We start from the raw sequence: 24,426 nt of genomic DNA, 5'->3' as shown, positions 1-24,426 counted from the left end.
GTAGATAGAAGAGGGACAAAGCACTACAGATCATATTGATCCTGGGACATGTGCCAGAGAATGATTTAAATACTAAGTAACATCTCATTCAGTACAGTTTTAGACTAACCACTTGAAAAGGATATGAATGTACCAAAATCTTAATAGCTATTTTTCTAAGAGGATTGAAAGGAGTTAACATGTACAGGGCAGAGGTGGCACTGAATCGGAATATTGCCTTCCCTTTATTCAATACTATAAAGGTCTGGAAAAAGAAAAACAGAATGAAAAACAGCATTTACAAGATAACAAGTTACAAACGCAGAATAATTTTTATTTCATCATTAATTGTATTTGGCCAATATGTTCTTTCATTTACACAATTCCTTGTCCAGTTCAAACATCATTGAGTCCAGCCAAATTATGATGAACATAATTGAATGAAAACATTTTAATAAGTTTATTTAGAAATCAACAACAATAGTACCTCAAAGTATCTAAATTCCAAGAGTGATCATGAAAATATGGAAGAGTGTTCAACAACAAGTTTTTCAACGTAACACTAATGTACTCAGTAGTTTTTGCTGTACTCTGAGAATAATGTATTCCCTTTCCAACTATTGCTTTATACTTGCAATTTTGTCTATTTTTCTTGAGTCATGCTTTATTTTTACCTAATACAAAATTCACTAATCCATGTATTTTCACTGCCTCTCCACAGTTTCAGCAATAACTTGTGTATTACTAACATTTAAAAAAGCATTTCTGAATGTAATAATTTCTTAAAAAATGAGAAACAAAGAGGAATAAAGTCTTTAAGTTTTTTTAAAATTCTTTTGATTCCCACACATCTGGGGAAATTCTTATCCATTCCTATAATTTCTTCTTTCTACACATGGGTCAAAGTTCACGCTTGTTGAAAGCAAGTGGATCTAGCCAGCATTGTGGCAGTCCTAGAAAGCCCAAAGGGCATATCAGCCATGCAGACCTGGAACACTGCCAGCAGCCATGATCTGCCTCAACTGGAATCAGAGGGCAGCATTTGTAAAGATTATGCTCTACTTTTCTGAGCAGGTGTGGCAAACAGAGCAGCTGAAATCCTGAAAACACAATGCCTCTCCCTGCCTGAAATAATACATTTCAGACTTTCAAACTGAGCATGTTTGCATTCCCACATAACTATTGATTCTCAATCCACACTTTGGTCCTTTATTGTAGGGGAGAAAGGTTTGGTCTGTAATGTGCCATTCACTATCACCATTTTTCAACTCTCTTCCTATCATTCCTGGAGTCCATTAAAATATAGCCTCTAAAAATCAGAGTTCTTAGGTTTTCTGTTCCCTTTACTCTGACAAAATGTCTGATGAAGTATCATTTGTGTGCTGCTGACTCATCAAGACATATTAAAAAGAAAAAATTGAGCCTGACATAAACAAGGATGTTCAAAGATATTCAAAGAACACCAAGAAAAATAATAGGAGGAACTATGATTGCAACATATAGCTTGAAGTCTTGCATCTCCTACTAGAAACCACTATGCTTTTGGAAAAGATCAATACAACTGCTGGGAATTTCTCAATCAGGAACAAGCATTCCTCAGGATTTTACCCCACATCCACATTTAATTGCAGAATTACTTTTCTGGTTTCCAAAGCATGATAACACATGCTCTAACTTTAGGATTTCTAGCATTGAATTTAGATTTTTACTACTGCAGAACAGGGAAAGAAGGAAAGAATCAGTACTTTGACCCAAATAATATTTGCCTTCCAGACTTCAACAGGGTAAACCACCTGAGTAAAGGGAGAAGAACATGATATTTAATTGCAAACCTTGTTTTCAAATTTAACTCATGATTCTCCACACATGAACTGAGTTTCAGAAATTCTGCAATGAACATTTCAGGCACAGCTGATTTTTTGTGAGCTGTTCTGTTTAGTTCCTCATGGTATGCCTATATCACTATTGCTTCAACATATTACAGATGAGGCATACCCCTAATTCCTGCAGGAAATATCTTCATTTGTATTATTTCACTTAGTTCAAGTTTGACTCATGACAATTCTTGGGGTTTTTCTTCATTTTTCTTTAAAGTAGCTTCTTCGCTTTCATGTTTTTTGTTTGTTTGTTTTTAAATTCACTTGGTTTTATTTGCTAGCTAGTTTCCACAGAAAAAGAAAAGCAAGCACAAGAAAAAAATTATGAAAACAGGAAAGAGAATCGTTAATTTCTTCTTTACTGGTATAATAATGATGGTGCAATACATATGATGCCAAAATCTAAGGGACTGAAATTCTGGAGGAAAACCAAGGCCATCTGGACACAATTCTGAAGTTCAGCACTTTTGTTCTGGCCACAATGGTTGTTGTTACTTTAAACAAAAAGAAAGCATGTGTGTTTTTTTTTTTTAAACTAACATCTCCAGAGAAATATTTTTAAAATTATGTAACATTCTGTCAACACTCCAAGAGCAATTCCTACCTCCTCTTTATTTATGTCCCTCTTTTAAACACCTCTTCTTCGAAAACAATCATAAAAAAATATAGAGCTGGATGTCAAAACTTTTTCAACCAGACTAAGCTGGATATATGATGCCTCTATAGAGTACAGTATGGAAGTGGATGATCTTCATCATATCCTAAGAAATTACCTTTACATACTCCCCTATCCTTCCCAGCACCAAGAGAATGCAACTCAGACTTTCCACATGACAGTGAACAAACCTAGTAACAAGGTGCCTGGCTACCTTTGAGATGGGTTTCATATTGAAGATCTGCTCCTTTCACATCTGTAATACAGCAATTCGTAATAATTCTAAAGATAACTTCTGTGCTACTTCTTCAATTTGCCTGTGTGTAAACCCCTGAAAGGTACAGTTTTTGTAAAATGCCAGGTATATTAAAATAAATCTAAATGTACCTCTACTGACAGACCAGGTCCCGCAAACTTGCATTACTAATTTCTGTTCTTACAATGGAGATTTCTGCCAATCAGATCAGCTGTTGGGGGAATGTATTAGACAGAAGGACTGAAGGACTGGATCAAAAAAACTAGAAATACTATGCGAAGGGATTTTTGTTACTTAATCTTCTAACAGTCTGATAGAAATATACAACACACTCACTTTTTTATTGATATAATACGGGTCCAGGTCTTCCAAGGGCTCGGACACCATTCCTGGAGGTATGTCACCGTAAATAAATGGCAGTGTCTTTCCTGCCTCCAAGTCACTATTTGGCTTTGGGCCATCTTCATCATCCTCATCTTTGCGTTCCTGTTTGGATTTTTGAGCTTTTTCTTCATTGATACGCTGCTCAATAGCTGCAAGTGATTCTCTTGTGAAATAGCGGAAGCTGTCGGGTCCTGGTGGTACCAGCACTGATTGTGCCATCTTTTCATCCTGCACCTCTTAGTTACTGTTTAGCCTCTCTCACAAAAAAAGTGCTAAAAATATAAAAAATACAGAAAAAATTTAGATTAACACAGACAGCTACAAACAGTGTAAAGGAATATACTTCCACAGACTTTTCTGTGGGACATCTTGTTAAATTCAATAGTCATCATCCATGAGGAGGCTGCTGTGAAATGAATTTTTAAATTTGTTTTTATTTCAAGACAAACCATTTTCCTTTGCAGCTTGCCTCTTAGAGTTGTCTTGAAGGTATCAATTCTTAAAACATTTAGTTTAAAATTCGTTTGAATTAACTTAGTGCCTGCAATGATAGTCAGTTCTATAGACTGATAAAAAAGTCACATACAATACAATAACATATTTTTGCCTTTATTAAGGGTAATGTTATCCATTCCAGTGATTAAAGTAGGAGATATTTTCCACTACATTCAGTGTGAGGAAACAACAGTTCTGAAGTGTTTGATTTGGTGTCGAGGAGCAAGACTCCAGACAACTCACCTCCTTATTTTCCTGGAAGCTGCATCTTGGACCAATCCTCCCTCTAGCTATATGGACCAGAAATGACTCCTAGAATTCACTATTGCCATGTATAGCCAGAGGGATCAGCTGAAAGCAATACGAGATTCTCCTTCTCTTTGGAAACAAATATGCTGCCTTTGCAGAGCTGCCAGCTCAGGAAACAAGATTCAAGCATAAGCACCTGTATACAGATCCCCTGCCTGGCAACACACTGTGCACTGGAAGAATTGCTGAATGGAATAAAAATGCTCTTTAATCATTACATACTACTCTTAGATCTTATATGTCTGATATATAATATCAATTGTATATATTTCTCATAAATTTCACTAGCAAGAGCAGGACGATCTCTCCTTAATGTCTCCAGACAGTTCAGTTAAAAAGAACAAGTGGAAAATATTCCCAATGCAAATACTTTGATCTGAAATCACAAACGGGATCTCTGCTGTAGTCTACAAGAATTTTTCTCAAGAGTCCTTCTGAGTAAGCACACTAAAAATATGGCAAATGCAATAAAGCAACAAATTTTGAGTAAGACAATATACCCAGAAAGAGTTATCAAATTAAAATGATACAACAGTTTGAATACAATCAGCAGGATCCTATTTTACTGCCTCGCTTAACACACAGACTCCAGCACAGCCGCAACAAACTCGTATTTTTGAAGGCTGCTAAAGAAGCTGCAACATGATGCTTTCTCCTCCTTTCCAACCATATGCACACAGCCATTTACACCTACACAAACATCCACACACATCCCAACTCCTGCAGGTCTCCCTTGAGCATGCTCTCCCACTGCAGGAAAATGCACCGGGTGCATTCTGTCACAGAGGGTCTGTAGCAAACTGCTGCTGGAAGCTGCACTGACTAGTAGCAGCAGAAAGGTTAATTAGGAAAATGAAAGTGGTCCTGCAGCAGAATCCTGTTCATTATATTTTTAATTACAGAAGGAAAAAAAAAAAACAAAACGAAAAAGCATAATTCTGTTTTAATACTGCAGAAAACAATTAAAAATTCATTACCAGTGAAGAATCTTGCACTTATGTGGGTTTGGAATGGCACCAAGGAAGACTGCAGCTAAAATTCCATCATGTCTTTTTCTCTTTTTTTCCCCTCTCTCTCTCTCTCTTTTTTTTTTTTTTTTTTTTTTTTTTTTTTTTTTTTTTTTTTTTTTTTTTTTTTTTTTTTTTTTTTTTTTTTTAATTCTTCTTGTGCAGACCACACCTAACTTCCTGCTGAAGGAGCCTGGTTATTGAAGTCAAATCTGGCATTTCCTGTGTGAGCCTACTAAGCGCTGTAACTCTTATTGCCAGTAGATGGTACTGATATACACCCATAAATTCTTGTTAGAAATGGTAAAGAATTTTTGCATGCTCAAACATTTGCTTAAACTGAGATTCTGGGACTAAAATACACAAATTTATATAACCAGCCAAGTCTCGGGATTCTCAAAAATTCTTTTGAATGCATAGCAGCTACTGCTGAGGAGACCATAGCAGCTAAAACTATGAAGGTGAAAGAGAAAGAAAGTAGGAGAGATAGCAAAGTAAGAGAAGTTAAAAAATGGAGGTTACAATGGCAGTGTACAACCAAAGCAGTTGCTGAAACCGTATTATTCTCAGTCTAGATTATTTTAAACTATAGCTTGTGTAAATTTTCTAAAATAAATGCATACAATATATTCAATGTGTATTCTTTCCAAATCTGGAAAGCCAGCAATGAGAGAGAAGGAGGGCAGTTTTGAGTGTTCACAGCAGTGGTAAGTTCCTGTACAGAAATCATCTCTTCTTGCTCCCTGCTACAGCAGGTGATCAGGAGCACTGTAAGCCCCTTTCATGTGGCAAATCAGTAAGACACCGCTTTTGGGCACCACTCCACTGAAATGCCATCCTACCTCTTTCCACTCTTCTGCCTTCTCTCTATTTTCTTTGCTTACTGATTTTTGTCCTTTTTCTCCCATTGCACTAATAAAACTTTTTACCTCTCTCCTACCTCACCATCGACCTTCTGCCCTTCCCTCCTTCTCTCACACGTACACAAATCTCTTCCAAACTTTTCAAGCACACAGGTCTTGCTGTATCTATACATTCAGACGTTCTGGCAGTCATTTACTCCCTACCATCACCCCTCCTTCAGCTGTGAAGAGGACAAGAAAAAGCTGTGGAAAGTAATAAAAAGCAAAAGGTCATTCTAAAGTGAGAGAGGTTGGAGAAGGAAAGAATACAGTAGCTGAAGAAATGGCACTGTGGCTTTGAAAAAGAAACAATGAAGAGAAGGAAAATATTGATATTTTGTTTCTTTGGTAATCATGGTGATAGAATGATCAGTTTGACTTAATCAAAATAAGGTTTTTTAAATTTTCAGCAATTAAGAAAATATATGCTGAATGAGCAATGTAATTCAAACACATCAAAAGCATTGATTTAGTTTTGACTTATGTAAGTATTACACAACATTTTAAAATAATGTTTAAAGCCTTTCTAGAAAAGTGTTTTATTTGAGAGGATTTTCTACTTTCACAGATGATTCAATGAAATCAACAAAAAGTTTACAAACAATTCCACTTAACCAATGTTTTTGTTAAAAAGAAGTTTGGATGAAAACTTCTGGCTGGATCTAATTAGAACTATGGTTTACTTGGAGCTGCTCTGAAGTCTCAAAATAAGAGGATTGAGACAGCACAGATTCACAGGAGAAGTAAAGGAGCTTCTAACTACAAAAGCATTTTGATTATTTATTCGTGTGGATATGCACGTACGTGTTTATGCGGCTGCTTATATATGAAAGTTACAGTAAATCAAATACCTGAAAAGCTGGGCTCATTCACACAATATGGAAAAGGAGCTTCATTCTTCCATTAGTGGCATATTAAGATACAGCATCTGATTATTTGTTTCGTATCGTATGGGACTGAAATTACCCAAGATCTCAATTTGATTTCCACCAGTGCTATACAATCTACATGCACAGTGTTAGGCAGGGAAAAGTGAAGACAAAAAGGAAATAGCCAGTGACACATTGCATCCCATTGCCTTAGATGCTCTAAGGGTCTAGTCTTACTAGGCTGTAAAAAGAAGTGAACAAATATTTTAAAGAGACAGACTAGACAGGAAATGCAATATGATCTTTGCAGAAGAGAAATATATCTACTTCTACAGATGAGACCACAGTAATACATCTAAAGAAGCTAGTAAGAATTCTAAAAGTATATTAAAATAATTAGATACCATAACTATAATAAATGTAACAGACAAAATTAATAGAAATAGAAAGGGAAAATTATTAAATTGAATAGCAAATATCAATCAAAACCCAATCCAACATAGCCTATATTTAAAAACTATTGTTCAAACATTGTCAAAAATTACCTAAAAAATAAATATGAAATAAGTATAATAATTCTGGTAATAGGTAACTTCTGGCTACTGTCTAGCTTCCCATCTACAGCTATGGGTACATTTTATGAACAATTGTATCACTAGTGGTATCCATCCTCCCTCTACTACGGCACATCTGAAAGCTTGAAGTGGACCTTATCCTTTAATGACTTGGTGAAACACATGGCCCATAGAAAGGGTAGAGATGAAGAAGTGTTCAGTGTCATATGTAAAGAAACTCTACATGAGGGTGAAGGATTTTTGACGGGACAGAGCAAAGAGAAACTTGTGAGTCTTTTCCTAGTTGCCGAGCAGCTCTTCATCTACAAACAATCCTCATTAATAAAATCAGAAGAAAAACACATTGACAGTTTCTCCTCAGAAATCTGTAAAAATTAATTGTCTTTGTTCAGTGGTAAAGTATAGCATTAAAATGCACAAGTGGCAATTTACCATCATTCTATGGTTCTGTGATCCCTTTACTCTCCAGCAGTGTGTTCCTGTACTATACAAGATTGCCCCAAAGTGCATGACTTTTCATTTATAGTTCTGAATTTCATCTCGTTCCAGTAACACCAGTCATCAAGCTCATCTAGTCCTTTCTGTACAATAGCTTGCTCAGTCTTTGACAATGCCTTCCAACTTTGTGATAGGAACAAAATACATTGGTGTTTGTCCATTTTCTTTGATGAAATAATAAATTAAACTTTAAATAAAATCTGTCCCAAAATTGTAACAATGACAAGGAACTTCAGCCAAAGTGTAGGCTACTGTGATACTTGTGGTAGTTTGCAAGATATGTTAGTACTACCCTAAAAACTTTAATCTTAAAAGTAGTCTGAAGTTTATGCTCTAAAATGAAATTGTATTTTTTTAATTGAAAAGCAAAAGGGGTAGAAAAGCAGAGCTTTTTCTTCTTGTAAATAGTATCCATTTAATCATATACACTGAATTCCTGTCACCTCTTCCTCCCATGCTACTTAAAACACTATACTACTAAATTATTCATGGTGATCTAGATGACTGAAAAACATGTTTGTTAACTTTGAGATGACATGAAACTGGGAGGGCTACAGGTAAACAGGAGGATAGTATTAGAATAAAAATGTACTGGCAAATAACACAGCGGGCTCAAAAAGTGATTCAATTCACTTGAGAGATAAAAGCTCCACCTTTTTTATTTAGGCAAGAATAAGTAACAGAAAAATTATAGGATGAGGAAAGAATCCAATGATAGCTCTGCAGGAAACGATCTAGAGTACTTACGACATCACAGACCAAGCATGAGTGAAAATTGTCAGTCTTGCAAGAAAAAAAAATGCAATTACTTGGATTTATAAACTTTTGAACTGATCTTCTACTCTTCTACTTGGAGCAGTATGTCCAACTTCGTATTACATTTCAAAAAGTATGGAAAGAATTCAGACCACAGCAATAAAACATAAGTTATGAGAAAAAATCCAAGGAAATATAGGATTTGAGCTCTTTCTGCCTTAATTTTACGTTGGAAAGATTGACTGAAGACACAGTGACAGTCTTTATACGGCCAGAAAGCTCCTCCGACAAAAAGGAGGTATTAGTTTTCTTTTTATCTAGCATATATGCAAACTGGTTGTGGGGTTAAACGGCAGCAAGAGAGGTTTGTTAGGAAAACCTTTTACCACTGAAAAAAAGGAATGAACAGAGTAGACACACAACAATCATTTAAGTGCTTTAAGAAAGGTTAGATCTTGGAAAAAAACAAGATCAGAGTGAGTTTTGTAGCAAAACTGATCAGGATGAGAATCAAGAAACTTTTAACAGGCCGTCACTGTGTTAGGGTTTTAATAAGCATAGGTTTCTCATTGTTTTATGCTGCTTCATCTATTATTTTTCTCCCCAGGCCTCAAGGGAGCAAGAGCTTATTGTTTATATACCAGAGAAGCAGAAAAGAAAGGGGGATTGATTTCAGTCACTTTGCAATGAGAAAGTTCTTGAAAACTCAGTGGGGGTGCAGTGTAGAAAAAAATGACATCACATGCAAGAAATTCTAAACACTTCTTTAGAGAGAAAGGGACAAGAGTATCTAAGGAAGTACTAGTGTGGAATAGGAGAGTTCTGCCCCCAGTTTTTCTTTAGCCTCTCCTTCCATACTTTCCTTTTTACCTAGCCTGACAAAAAGAAATTAAAACAATCGAGTTTAGAAAAGCTATATTAGTCCATTCTCTTACTTGCAGCTCACATTACTGTTATTCTTATACATGGGTAAAATAAATCCTGGAAATACTCTGTTCTGTCTCACAGAGTATTATCTCTGTAACCCTTCTGGATCTGTCAGCACTCTATGGCACAGCACGAAAGATTGTATAACATGTGATGGCACTGTCTGAAGGTAGAAGGTTTACAGCTGGTGTAGTATCTCTGCTAAGATTTATGGGCTCACTACTCCATGGCTGAAATTAGACAGCAAATAAACATCAGTTTTCCTGTGCTTGAGGTTTGTGTGTTTCATACAACGCTGCACTGTCTGTTCAGTAGCCAGAGCTGTGACAGAGGTCCCTTCATACAATATCGACGTGCTGAACTGTGCACTTTGAACAGTAGGTGTTCCTGCACAACAAATTTTTCCAAATAGCTCTTAGAAGAGCTATATAAAAATACAGCTTCCTACACATTTTCCAACATTTTAAATGGATGTATAACTAGAAAATCACCTTTGAAAATGCAGTTACTGAAAATCTTAAGCCAATATGAGATAGTGCTGTCAGAAAGGACAGACGCATTTTCCACCCGCTCTTACCCTGTTCATTTCCCACTGTGCTGGTCTGAGCATTTCTGCACCTCTGCATTTTAGCCAGATCAGCTCACTGGTCTGGCTGAAAACTGTAAATAACTGGCCAGATTTCAGACAGATCAAATAACTGATCTACCGCACTTCAGAAAAGAAGTTAAGAGGCACTTTTAGAGTGCAAAGGACTAGCTGACTACCTTTGGTGTCGTCCAAATTTTAATGCTTCTCCTACGTGCAAACTCAAGAGGGCTTAAGGTGCCAGAGCACGAATAAATGGATCTCCAGTTCTTGAATAATGGAGCACAACAGGGCTCTACAGTTGTAGTCAACAAATATTGGCACAGAGCCTGTACCTGGCGTAGAACCCAGCGTAAGTAGGATAACAAAGCAAAAAGGGTTATTAAAATGCCCAAACACTAGCAAATCTAAAGATCAAAATTGCATTTGCATTCAGTTACAGCAGTCTCAGGACTGCTCTTCCAAGACCAGAAGGTGATCAGGATTACTCTTTACCTTTCAACATGGACGTCAGGACAGCATTTTCTGTGAAATGTGCAGCAAGGATCTTCTAATGTGAAAACAGGTATACAAAGATCCCTATTGGGAAAGTTTGGGGGTCCTTCAAATCAGTTTTCTTACTCTCTTTAAAACTTATTTCAGAAAACTACCCATAGGGCTATATCAAGATGTACTCCAAAGAAATATGAAAAACACATTGTTAAAAATCAGTAGATTGTTATCTTTACTTACAGTTAACCAATAATGGGCAATGACTTGCATTTGTTAAAGTTACTCCATTTTACTCTTTTATCAGAAATGGCCTTTGAACAATTGCTGATTTTCAACCAAATGTCAGTGCCTGAACAAAAAAGCTACTTGTCTTTCCAGATAAGAGGCCCTTAAATCTCTCCTTCTAGCATTAGAAAATTTGGGTTTTTTCACTTGATGAAAATACCATTCTTAACCTTTTTTTTTAATATAGTGAAATAAACTTTCTGCCAGACTCCAGTGAGGTCCTCCAGTTCTCAACCAGAGGAAAAAACAAAGGCTGATTCCCACTCAAGAAAGATTCAAAACAATAGTTCAAGTTTCCCTTCACAAAAAGAGAAATACTGTCTCCAAAGCAAACAGCAAATGTGGGAAAACAATGCAAGACTATTCACCAAATCCCTAATGAAGCTGGCTAAGTGATGAAGGCCTTTCAGCTATCTAGTTGCTGTGGGCTTTTCTTAAATCAATCTTTGCCCTGATATCCATTGTGAGAAACATATCCCCACAAGTACAGTCTTGTGTGTCAGGCTAGAGATATATCCATTTTTAGTGTGTTTGTGTGGGGAGAGTGAATATACAATTCAAAGATGTAATGATAACAGAAATGCCATATGTATGGGATGAGCTAGATATTTCCAGATGCCTGAACAGGAGAATGTGCTGACTACTTATGCTGTTAATAAAACATGCTGTGATTTCTTTCCTGACAAACCAGAACTCAGAGTTTAACATTCCCAGTACGGGCATTATGTAAAGATGTTTAGAATGAAATCTCCATTAATCTTAACTATAGAATGGTTACAGAAAATTCATAAGTAATTTATATCCTTTTGAATACAAGACACCAGGTAGATAGAAGATTCTAATATCCCCCTAACATCTGCCTAGCAGTTTTGGATGAACAATCATAAATCATGATTCTGAACCTACTGACAAGTGATTGTGGGAAATACAGTGTGATTCCATTTTTAAAGCCTCTGTCTTCTGTTGCAAACAACTTATGAACAAGACTGTCCCTTTTCACTCATAGCTTACGTAAGCCCACGTCAGGTCCCGGCAGCGAAGCCGGGCCAAGCTCCTCTCAAGCCAGGGACAAAGGGCCAAGGACCGAGCCCTCCGTCTCAGTGAACCGCTGCCACCAGCTTCCACTGCCACCCAAAACACTTCCACACGCTCCCTGGAACCTGGCAGCGCCAACATGCCCACACCGCGAGCGCTGCGGAGAGCGCTGCGGAAAGCAGTGGGGAAGGCGAAGGCGGTGGGTGAAAGGCAGGAGGGGGAAGCCAGGGCGGAGCCCGCCGGGCGCCACCGCCCAGCCCGCCCCGCCGGCGGGCGCCGCAGGTGCGGCACCGAACCAGCGCCCCGGGTCTCGGCACCCCCAGCTGCCAAAACCAGGGAAGGTGGGCAGCCCGATGTCGCTGGAAGCGACAATCCCGAGTGAAAAGCGGGCTGGGGAGGCGAATGGGAAGCCGCCGGGCTCCGCAATGGCGCGGCGCCGAGGGGAGGTTGCCAGGCAACCGGCCCGGCGGCTGCGGCACCGCGCGGCGCGGGGGGAGCGCCGCCGCCGCCCGCGGGCTGCGGAGACTCCCCGAGAAACCCCCTCGGCACGGGGCCTTTCCAGCAGCAAAGCGGGGGTAGCTTCAGCCGGACCTGATCACACGGGAGAATCAGGAGGGGAGGGAAGGAGCAGGCGTTTAGTGAAGGGCAGATAGCGGCAGGTCGCGGAGAGGCGGACGTGGAGGGGGTTGCTGTGGAGAAGCGGGGGTTCGGCCGCATTGCGCGGGGATGGGGAGAACCCGCCCTTCAGGACTCGCCTGCGAGGAACAGTCGAGGCTCTGGACCAGTCCGGGGCTGGAGCCCTGCCGGGCGAGGTCCTTTCCCGCTGTCCCACGAGCTGAGCTGAGCAGCGACGGAGCAAAATTCAGGCTTTACCACCAGGGCGGCAAGCAACCGGGGGATCACCATCCCTCCTCCTGCTAAATGTGTGAGCCGCCTGTATTGGATACAGATAGTCAGCCATGCTGCTCACTGCCTGCAGCCAGCCAATTCCCCTTCTCCAGGCTGAGGGGAGTGTTGAGAGTTTTTTTAAATAGGAAACGATGACTGTAAAACCATAGAAACGGACATGGGGAATGGGGCGCTGGGACAGTTCTTACATCGTCTCCACTGACTTCAAGCTGTTGGTACATTTTTAAGAAAAAACATCCACTACGTGCCCTGGTTTCAGTCTAGTACATGCGAGAAGGCATGAAGAAGGTACGTATCAGTTTGTAACTTCGCAAAATAAACAAAGAGAATCTGGATCTAAGCGGAGCACTCTCTAAATGGGCCTGCAATTGCAAAGACTGCTTAGTAGTAACAACACAACTGCTTCTTGAGAAACTTTCTTCCAAACCCGAAACACAATAGACACGGAAAGCGTGAGGGCCATCCCACATGGGGGAAACAAATATCTCCATGGATAACAGATGAGAATTTCCCCCTTGGGAACTGTACTGAAGCTGACAGGCTCCCTGCAGCTGCACTGCACCAGCTGCCAAGGGGATCTTGCAGGGGTTAATGCAGCTTGAAAGAAGCATTAACTCCCTGGATATCTATCAGCCTTCAAGGGCAGGATGCCACAAAATGTTTCCTCATATGCACTACTCATGCCCCTACTATGCAGTTGCACCTGGAAACATAGGAAGGTCTCCAAAGCAGATAGAAACGCACAAAAAAAGCACAACTACAAAGCACAACTCGTCTCCACCAGATTCCCTTTGCCACTGCACTGGGAGAACTGGCATTGTTTCAGGAAAGTACCACTTTAAATAAGCCAGAAGCAAAGTGGTTTCAGTGATTCTGGAAATTAAGTCACAGATGAGGTCCCATATTTACTTTAAATATTCTTTTAGTCTTATGATGCTTTATGGGGTAGCAGTTGTTACTATATCCTTAGGGACAGAGTGCAGATGGGTCCAAGCCAACTACTAGTTACAGGTTGTCATGTTTCATGATAACTGCAGATGAGGCTGATGGTACTGTTTATTACTGAGATGCTCAACCTGTCCTTTTTTTCATTTTTTTTTGTTCCCCCCTTGCTTGGTTATGCCAAACCTGAAGTGCTGGGGCCAAAATTTTCCATTTTTCCCTCAGACTGATTTTTGGAGGGAAGCTTCAAGTCAGATGATGGAACCATTTCCAAGAAAAAGCTACATATACATATTTCTCCTTAAAATTTTATAGCTTCTGATTTGCAAAGCAGGAATATGAACCCCTGCAGCAATTTTTGCAAAACAGGATTCTGAATTTTGGACTTTTTCTTCTGGAATGGTATCTATAATACTTCAACTCTATAATACAGAGTTGAAAAATTTTGAAAAATTAGTTTGCATATATTTGAAAGAAGACCTCAGAGGTTTAAAAGTGTGAATTACAGAGATAGTGCCTTTTCCTGTTAACATTTCATTGTCCATCTGAGGGGATTTTCCTGCAGCTGAAGTCTGTCTTTGTGGACTCTGCTGACTCAGGAGTGGGAATGCTTTCATCTTTGTGTTCCAAATCATCCTATATGCTGTTTCTTAAAAAAAACCAGACCAAATAAAACAAAAACAAGCAAGAAAAACTCCACCAAAATCTAGAAGGAAATACAAAAGGAAAAGGGGGCATTTAGGAAGAAATATCTGAGATTGAAGACAGACAGCATAAAAAACCTCCAGGGAAATGATACGTGTAAGAACTGTCTGCCTGGATAAAGAGACTGTCTCAAAATTAGCTGCAATAGTCCTGGAGGCTAGCTGGAGAGACATGAAAAGCTCAAAGACTTGTAGATTATTATGATCAAGAAATTCATGTAAGTTGATCAGTTTGACCTCAAAGGAGACCAGGCTGGGAAAAAGTCAAGGAAAAGGGAAGCAGGGGAGCCACTATAATGGGGCAAACTGAGATAGGACAAAGCAAAACAGCTTGGGATGAATGGGCAAGAGAAGGAATAAAAAGCTGAGATAACTGGACTGGAATTAATTGGAAGGCTAAATATGAAGATGAGCAAATGAGTTTATAAAGAACTATAAAGATGACAAGTTTAGAGCTCTGAAGTATGTGTGAATGTACATTAAATAACTCCTGATCATTCATATGGGTATCAATATGGTCTCCCTAAAATTGTGTACAAACAGTCCAATAAATAACACCTATTACTGCAGGCAGAAGGACTCAAATGACAGCATATACTCAAATTGAGATCTGCTTTACTTTTGGTCCATTTGTCAGTAGATACAGTAATGCAATATTCACTGTTTTCTGCAGTATACAATATGAACGAGCTCTTACAAGTAGTGAGATTAATTTTGAAGGAGACTTCCTTGATTCGTTGGTGGTGCAGAGGGATTGGCAGAACTGACTAGCAGAAAAGAGAAAAAAGGATGATAACTATGTGGGCAAAAAGCACTGTCCTCTGTGCAAGATCTGTATGCTGTCTTGGGGAACTGGGTGTCACCTCTGCCTGTGTCATGAAGGAGGATTCCCCTTCTCTGGCCTCAGGTGCCTGCATCTTTAGGCATCCACATCTAAGCCAATCTGAACTCCTTTCATATTCACTGAAGAAAAATAAGTCCTTTAAAAGGCAATTCTTCTGACCTATTTCAGATATCTACCTTAAGATGAGGCAAGTTTTGCTCTAGAAGTGCCCGTCTCTCTCGACTGACTAGAAAGGGAGAGAGATGAGATGAATCCTACTCAGTACTGCCTGATGGCAGGCAATTCACTCAAACTGCTGCTTTCACAGGTGGCTACAAATCATGTGTGTGATTTCCAGAAGGTAAAGGCAGCCTTAATTTAGTGTTCCACAACTGAGTGGTTGACTCTGTCACTTACTAAGGTACTTTTACTGTGATTTTTAAAATGCGAAATATTTAGTGGATCCTTTTACTTCCACGCTTCTTTATTAAATATCAGCCACTTACTTTGCACCCATTACTATTATTCCTACTTTGCGTTCTGAGAAGAAGAACCATGTGTGGTTTTGGAACCAGAATGACATATGAAAATATATGTGGTTTGTGGACAGATACCCAATAACAGAGACAGGGTGAGAATTGAATATACCTGTTGTAGTACTTAACAATATAGATTAATTACTGTAATTCTAATAGTTATTATGTATTACAGTTCTGCCAACTGTCCAAAACTTCACACTACAGGCATTTTTACAGCTGAGTATCTACATCTTTTAAATGAAGATGTCACCAGTGTAAGACACACAAGGCTGGATGTATATTCAAAATTTGGCAACTGAAAAGGAAAAATTAAACCAAACAGCATGAAATTAGATGCCATGATGAGTAATATGGTTAGTGACTTGTGCAGAACAGCCAAGCAGTGATATAGCATTTCCCAGATCATCATACAGGAACCACTGGAAAACTTTAGAGCTGCAGCTTCATCCCTCCTGTGCAAAGGAAGACAGCAAACATCACCACTGCTCCCTGGTGACCTGACCAGCATGTTTGTTTCTCTGGGTAATGAAAAGCTCAGTCAGACATATAACATTAGAAAGCATTAAACAGGTCTCTATTAAATTTAGAAGATTTTTTTTTTAATCTGAAAGGAAACAGAGTAGTTAATTGGCCCACAATTAAATAGAAATGCCATTAAAACCCCCTGAAACAGTTTACCAGGCCCAATTTCTGTTTTCCTTTTACAGTGTCCTGATAACCCAACTGTCGCATCAAGACATGAACTGAGAACTGAACACTCTAAAAACATCTCTATGAATCAGGCTGTCCTAAGGGACAAAATGCATATGGCAGACACATGCAGTTAAGTAAGAGCAGAAAGGTAGTATCAGTATTCCATCAAGAAACTTGAAAGGCCGGAAGGAGCAACACAGATTCATAAATGTAGGATGAGAGCAGGTGTTTATGAGTGTGTTTATTCTGACATTCTGCACAGTAAGGATTATATCAGTCTCCTTACTTAAAATGAGCCTCAGCTGGAACATGCCAAATTCATGAGAAGCCCTTAGTAAGTTACCTGATGGCAAAGTATTATTGCAATAACATGGGTGCTTGCTTTGTACTTAGACATCATTTTCCTGGGTAGTGATGTTAAGAACACTTCTGTACCACTTCTCCTTTTAAGTACAGAAATGTGCCAGAAATGGAAAACTGAATAGTTACATCATATATCTGCCCAAAACTAATTTTTTATAGCTCCTGATTTTTTTTCATAAGAGGGGTAAAACAACCAAGAGCTGTAAAGTTTAGTCACTTTCTTTAAAAATACAGATTGTTTCAAGGTAACTTAAAAAAAAAAAAAAAAAAGAAAAGGAGTAGAGGCTTGTTCATTATAGTGTTTTATTTCTATGGGGAAAAGAAGGATTGCTGAGGATAATCTACAAAATTGTAGGCTAAAATAGAACTGCAGCTCATTATAACTGAGTGACTTGGAACTGAGATTTCTTCTGTGGAGTTTGATAATTTTCTCCAGTTTAGAATAATTTCCTAACTGTAAATTTTCTTAGAATATATTCCATTTGCATCTGTTGGTATATGTGAATAAAACAAGGGAGCAGATGCTGAAAACCTCCTCAGGAGAGTTCTTCCTTTCCCACTACGTTTGAGCCAGCAAAACAGGTTCTGATTAGATGGAATGCAGGAGCTCCCCAAAGGGTTCATTCCTTGCTCACAGCATCACCTGCGACCTGGAGCTGTACCAATGCAAGGAGATTTTCCCATTGGAGCCAGGCATGCCACACTGCTTAATTCCATAAAGGAACATGGATACACGTGTCAAGATTTCCTTTGTAATGTATTCCACTTTTTTCTCATATAAACTGAATTTGTATACCCTCCTAAAATTTCACTTCCCCCCTCTTACATTTAACTGCCTTCCCCCCATCTGTCTCTCTTCTCTAGATTCCCAGGGGATATTTCCTTTCCTTACCGCAATTCCAGAGTCACTCACCCATCCTCCCAATATTTATACCAGCTCACTCAATTTCTGCATCATATCCATCATCTTTCTCACTAAGGACAGATTATTTTGAGAATGTATGAATCCTTAAACGGATTTGGAAGTGAGGTCAATACTGAGAAAAGCTATATAATCCCTTTCCCAGCAATGGAGAATGCTTCTGGGTTCCCAGCCTCTACCACTCCACAGAGCAAGATATCAGCATGAGTAATAGCACCCAAGTGTTCCGTGCAACATTAAAGGTCATCATCATCATCACACCCTGAGGCTTATGTTCAGTTTTCCCCCACCCCCGAAGGATACTAGCGGAGTAAAGTCCCAGATTTCTCTCTGTGAGACTAGCCTGCCTTTGGCTTGGCTTAGAGGGCCGAAGCTTTGTTTCAGATCAAAGATCATGTAATTCATAAAAACTTCAGCTGGCAAAAGCACAGATATCTTTTTACAGTCACAAATGTGAAGGCTGTGAGGCGCTTTAAATGTTAGCTCTAACTGAAAGTACTGTAAAAAAAAATTTGAAACAATAAGTCTTGAAAATGTTCTGACTGTTGCATATGTTTAGCCAACATAACTACTAAAGTAAACTGTTTGCAAGATGTAAAATATTATTCTGTTGAAAAGTGACTCTTATAAGTGTGGCCTAGTAACATTTACAATCTATTGCTTTCTAATCAAATTGATTTCCCTAATAATTTTTAACATTTGCATCTCCCCATTGCTTCTGACAGTAAAATTGTGCACTTTCCCTTTTGTCTATCGGTATTTTCCAGAAGCCAGATGGAAATAAAAGGTTAGCTCAACCTGCACCCTATTTTCAAAGCGTATTCTCACTGCTTCACTAGGAGAATTAGAATTAGAATACTACTATTTTCAGTAGTGTTAAGGTGTACCTTGGAAGCCGTCTCCTGTCAGCACTTTTGCAGTGCTTCCCATTCTACAAAATGGAAACCAGCCTCTGCACTGCAAAATCCAACCTGTGCGAGTGCATTTGCACGAGGTGTTTGTGCAGCCATCACTGAAGTCTCAATCTGCAAACAATCGTGCAGTGTTTGCCCCATGTCTGCTTTCAGGTTAACACAACTACAGATGGAAGATTTTTTCATTCTGCCTGGTGTCAGTACTTATCTTTTAGTTTCCATGGTTGCATTATTGACTCTCAGCAAAGAGAAACACACAGAGCTCACACACTCTACAAATACACCTGTTATACTCTTGTGATATGACCTTGCATGCCACAGTCCCAGTTAAAATAACCTTGCCAGAGACTTCCAGTAGGGAAAACTGATCTTAGAAAGCTTGCCTTGTGGCCCAAGAGGTAGGATTTTCCACTGGTTTTTACTTGGTACAAATATTTACCAGTAAAAAAAATACAATGAGTATACATAGAGATAGGCTGTCAAATTTCAACTACCCTGGGCAGAGCTTTTGTTTCATAATAGTGTTTGTATAGAAATTTGCCATACACTCTTTATAAGCACATAGTCTGTTTAGATGCTCAGGTGCTCCTTCAACCTTCTCTTTGCACCTGTTTATGGAACTCATTTTTAAACAGCACATCCCAATCCCAGTGTCCAAGCAAAGGACATTTGTTTCTAACCTTGCTACATGCAATTTACGATGCATTAAACTCCAGCCACTATTTCTATCAAGATCACAGACTGTCAAATTTTTCAGGATGCATCTGACTCCATTTTATATACATCTATGGAATCTAGCTCCTAATATATCTGGGATCCTACTGAGACTAATGGGTGAGTCTAGAACACAGTGTATTGCTTTAGAGAACTTGAGTCAGAATCCTAATTTCAGAGTGAGTCATTTACATTTATCATCAAACAAAACTACATTGGGGTCAAAGTCTGTGGAGGATTTTGCAGTTACGTTGAAAATGGTGAGACATGGTGAGGTTGGTATAGCAAAAAAAAAAAAAGGTATAAATAACACCCATTCAGACAGGAAGACTGTTTCTGCCCCACTGTAAAAACCTGCTGGTAGTAATTCATCTAAGGCAAAATTCACCCTGCTGTTAGAGGAATGACAGCACTAGATCTGGAAATACTGTAGCTTTAAGTTAACTCAGTACCAGCAACCAGAAAGCTACAGAATGATAAGTTAGCAGGCCAAAATAATCAGGTGGGTTTGTATAGTTCCATACAGCACAAACACTGCCTTTGAAACCAAAGTGCTGAGCTGAGAGCTGGCTAGACCTACTGCTGTCATGCTTTTTACTGCAGGGTTGAATGGTACCCAATTTTTTTGGCTAGAGTGGGCCATTTGACATTTTCCAAATTACTCAAAGCCATACGCTACAACTCCGTTTAAGACCAGACAAGCAGCACCATATGCCATAAAAATCAGGCATCTTCTGTGATATGACAAGGCCACTTTAGAGGATGAGAAGACCACTTGCTCTGTGTTGAAAACCTGGACGTCCATCATCTTAAAATGCATGCCTGCTCACGCTGTATGTTACCAGCTTGTGCAGGTAAGATAAATATATCCTGCATAGAGCAATCATTATCTTATCGAACATGATCCTGTTTCTTGGTAGGGGAAGTTTGTGTTTTTAATGCATAATAGGAAGTACCTGTGAGGATGTCCAAAAAGATGAGTGAGAACCATTAGCAGTTCAAGAACAATTCTTCTGGCCAAAATCAGATTCTGCTCACACTTAAGGGAAGCCAAGCTAAGAATCGAGTAGCAAATGGGATTGCAATTACACAAAACTTATGAAAACTTCATACAGAAACAATCACTGAACTTCAGCTAGAGACCTAAAAAATAACTTATTCACGATTTCTTAAAAAAAAAAACCAACATTTTTTTCCCATATAGTATGAACAGAGCTGACAGAGTTTTTTTTGCTTAATAGTTTCCATCATGTTAATCTCTTCATTATGCCTTCAGCTTTGCCAAACATTAATTGTTGAGATTGGATTTATTTCTTTAATGACACTATAAATGGTGAGATACTTCTTTCAATGAAGTTAGAAAGAAAAGCTTAACTTGACAATGCAGATTCATGTATCCTCGTGATACAGTTTGAATGCTTATCACAACAAAATCATCACCATTTAATAGAAAAAGGACATTTGTAGTCTGCTTATTGGAAAAAGTTTGAAACCATTATTTCAGTAATCTACAAGTTTATAAACCAATAGGCAAGAACGATGAACCTATGCTCTTTGTTTCTTTAATAGAAAGATTAAAAACTATTTTTGTAATTATTTAATGAGCATGATGGTAATATTGCAGCATTAAAATGTATTTCCAGCCATTTTTTTGAGAACTTTTGCTACAATCTGTTTACTCTGAATTGTGTCAAGTAGGCTGCTCGGGCGATATAAGAGTTTGAATTTTGTTGCTCCTGTTTAAATTTATTGAAATCTGGCCATTCAGCACTTCTCTAAAGTAATTTCTAAATATGCTCAGAAAAAGCTTCTTAGCATCTTGTAATAAATACTTACAGAGCTGCCACATGTTGACTATGTTTCTGCCTGGCAATAGCAGCCTCTTCAGCAGCACTGATAGCTGCTGAGGCATCAAACATGGAAACCAGGAGTGGAAGCAAAGCCCTTCAGCTGGTCCCAAACCAGTCAGAGGCAGAAAGAGGAAGCAGCCTAACTTCAGCTGGAGGTAAGGGGTTGGAAAAAGGAACAATAGTAGGTTCAGGAGCAGAAATAAGAGAGGTAAAGTTGCAAACTTGGAATTCAAACTGAATAACATGAATGTGGTTAATCAGTGTTTTGCCTCCCGTCATTAACACCTCTTGAAAATCAGGTACATTTGCCTTTCAAAGACAATTACAGAAGAACAGGAGATTCAGGCCACTATTGGCAGAAATGCCTTTTAACCCAGCATTTCTGAGGCTGGTAGGTGTCAGTGAGACGACAGTAGGCACAAGGAACAGATTTATTCCAGTGACTTCAGGAAGCCTCTAGAAAGGAGGCCCTGGGATCCCTGACGCCTGCTTGGCAAGCTGGGACTGAGGGTGAGAGGAACAGGAGGGCTCTGATGGGCAAGAGGCCGCTCCCACTCAGGGGGAATACAGGCCCAGGGTCTGCGGCTGCAAAGGATCCACACTGTGCTCTGGAGAAGCAGGTGTGAGCATGCGCATGGCTTTGAAACATTGGAAGCAACACAGTAAAATCTTGTTTTACATTCTCCTGCTCCAGCCAAGAGCTGTATGCATAAGAGGGGACTATGGTTGCATTTCTTGCTACCAAGTAGGATTCGAGCAGGTAGACTATATGAGATGTCAGTGTCCTCTCCATCCCTTCGGTGGGACAGTTTTAGGGCTACTCGGGGATAGAGCGGGGCTGCAGGCAGTGACCCAATGAAACCATTCATCCAGGTCTGTGACAAAGAAATCAACAGCAAGCAGCCCTGGCAGAGTAACTGATGCTGGGCTCTTGCTCTGGCTGCAGAGGAGGTATGCTGGGATCTCCTGTGGAGATCTGATGCTTATATGAGTATACTTCTGTTAGAGTATTTCAGATGAACAAAAATAGAAAGAAGGCTTAAATACCCCCTAAAATTAAGTTTCACAAAAGGTAGAGAGGGCCAACTTTCTCTTAGGGTCAAGTTTTGCTTGAACTTCTCCAGAAATATCCTACTTCCTTCCAGGTAGGTAACTGGATCATGCTTTGATATAATATGGCCATTTATATGCCTCTTATTTCCCAAGACCTAATGCTCACAATGAACATACTCAAAACCTGTAATAACTCTATGGATTTTTCTTTTTTTAACATAAAAGTTAATCTATAGCTTGTCTTTGAAGCTACATGCTCATCTGGCCTACTAGGTGCATTTTATGAACACTGTAAAATTTCTGTGATTACAAAAGTTATTCTTTCCCTTAAAATTGGTGCAGTCTAAAAATCAAGATAACAGAGCCAGGTACTTGTCCACTTGCCTAATATTAAGAATGTGAGTCATCCCATTGACATGCCTGTTTGTTGTTGAAGTGGGGCATATAGACATATGAGAGCATAATTTATTTAATGCATTTGTCACTGGAGGAAATTGCGGATCATTTGGACATGATTATTCATCATTTCTCCAGATCTGTTCAAGAATTGAGGATCCTTTACCACTAGTGAAGAGATTTTCAGATACTACAATGGCTGAGCCATACACAGATATACATACTGTAAACATCAATCACAAAAATACAGCCAAGCAGGCAACCTGCACAGATGGTGAGAACGAGCGTGAACCTTCTTAACATTTCACATGTATCTATGGAATCATCTAAACCCAACGCAGCATCCAGCATTCAAATCCCAACAGGCAATTTTCTGTTGCTTCACTAATCACCACTAAAAGAAAAAAGTTCGCCTTTATACAGGTGTGTGAAATTTTTGATTAAGTGCTACTTACCACCTTATAATCAAAAGCAAAATGCATTTAAACTGATTGCACATTATTTTTTCACAAATTGGCTACTGAGCCCCTTCTCTGATCTGTGACTGTGTAAGTCTGTGCATTTCTATGTTGTTTTTCCCAACTAAACATATGTAATGTAATTCAAAGAAGGTAAGAAAAAAGACCCGAAGGTTTGAAAGAAGAGTCAGGGGGTGCTGCATGAGCTTCCCACCTCCTGAGTCATTCTGCTGTCTCTCCCAGTGTGTATCATGCTTCTAAAAAAATAACGAAAGGAATAATTTTTCCCTCTCATGCAATATGGAATGTATTTTTTTAATAAAAATTTTGTTCTTGTATACGTAAAACAATTCACAAAACATATGTGTTTCATATGGTATATGCAGCAGTGCAAAACCATGTTTAGTGACAGACAAGTCCTCCATTCTGTCTTCCATCAGGGAGAGGCTGTTTTGGGAGATGAGAGAGGGGAGAATCCTGTAAACCTCCCATGCCTCACAGAAATAAAATGATGAATTTAGGAAGTAAAGAAAGCCTCAGTCTGAAGATAGCATAAAGAAGCAACAGCACATTTCTGCATCAAAGCTGTGCAATCCCAGGGATGTATTTGTGTGCTTTAAAACACATTCCAATTTGTATTCTGAATACAGCACAGTATAGCCTCCAGTAGAAAAAGAAAACACTTGTGGATGACCACCTCAAAATCACAGCAACAAATTACCACAATTAGGATGAAAAACAGAAACTCAAAAGTAATCCTTATAAACATGCAAGCTTAAAAAAAATCGGATCAGAAACCTCCAAAGAGCAACAACATTTTTATTATTGTGCTAAGACCTAATTAAATGCTGTGAAAAATCCATGCAGTGGCAAAGATGGCTATGATTTCCTTTCCTCTTGCTCTATTAATATTAATTGAAAACTAGGTGTGGCACCACAAGAGAAGAATCTTGGTATAAAACAACTGGAATTTGTTGTCTAAAGCATTCCAATTAAATAAAATAGTGTCTTACCTGATTAAAAGAGAATTAAAAATCATAGCATAAGAAATATCCATACACTTGTAGATAGATGAGAGGCTCCTACTGCAGGTACAGGTTCCTGGGCAAAGAAGCTTGTAAACTCTTAATTTCACTGAAATGAAAAAGGAAAGAAATAAAGAAAGAACCTTCCCATAGAGGCAACAAAGGAACCTCTGCAGTATTCTGTAGTCTCTTCGCCTGCTTCCTGTTCTGAGATTCACTCCTTGAATCCCAGCA

The 24,426-nt window shown here is 39.0% G+C and overlaps 1 protein-coding gene across 6 annotated transcripts in view; it reads right to left on the bottom strand.

The window, feature by feature from the left end:
• The window catches only part of SCN2A (sodium voltage-gated channel alpha subunit 2), a 76,786-nt gene extending 52,360 nt beyond the window's left edge, over positions 1-24,426 (bottom strand). For 4 of the 6 annotated variants that reach the window (XM_027733532.2, XM_027733534.2, XM_027733529.2 and 1 more), the window contains exons 1-3: positions 24,181-24,426; positions 3,104-3,423; positions 126-244 (exon numbers count right to left, since the gene is read on the bottom strand). In XM_027733532.2, the coding sequence (XP_027589333.1) occupies positions 126-244; positions 3,104-3,370 (386 nt within the window). In that variant the 5' untranslated portion in view covers positions 3,371-3,423; positions 24,181-24,426. Of the gene's footprint in view, positions 1-125; positions 245-3,103; positions 3,424-3,889; positions 4,466-4,932; positions 5,000-24,180 lie in introns of those variants that run through there. The other 2 variants (XM_027733530.2, XM_027733531.2) reach the window with 2 other exon arrangements.

This window comes from Pipra filicauda, unplaced genomic scaffold (assembly GCF_003945595.2).
Source record: "Pipra filicauda isolate LSUMZ 115617 unplaced genomic scaffold, ASM394559v2 scaffold253_size2546935_pilon, whole genome shotgun sequence".
NCBI lineage: Eukaryota > Metazoa > Chordata > Aves > Passeriformes > Pipridae > Pipra > Pipra filicauda.
The sequence above is the reverse complement of the archived record's forward strand: the minus strand, read 5'-3'. Positions and strand labels throughout refer to the sequence as shown.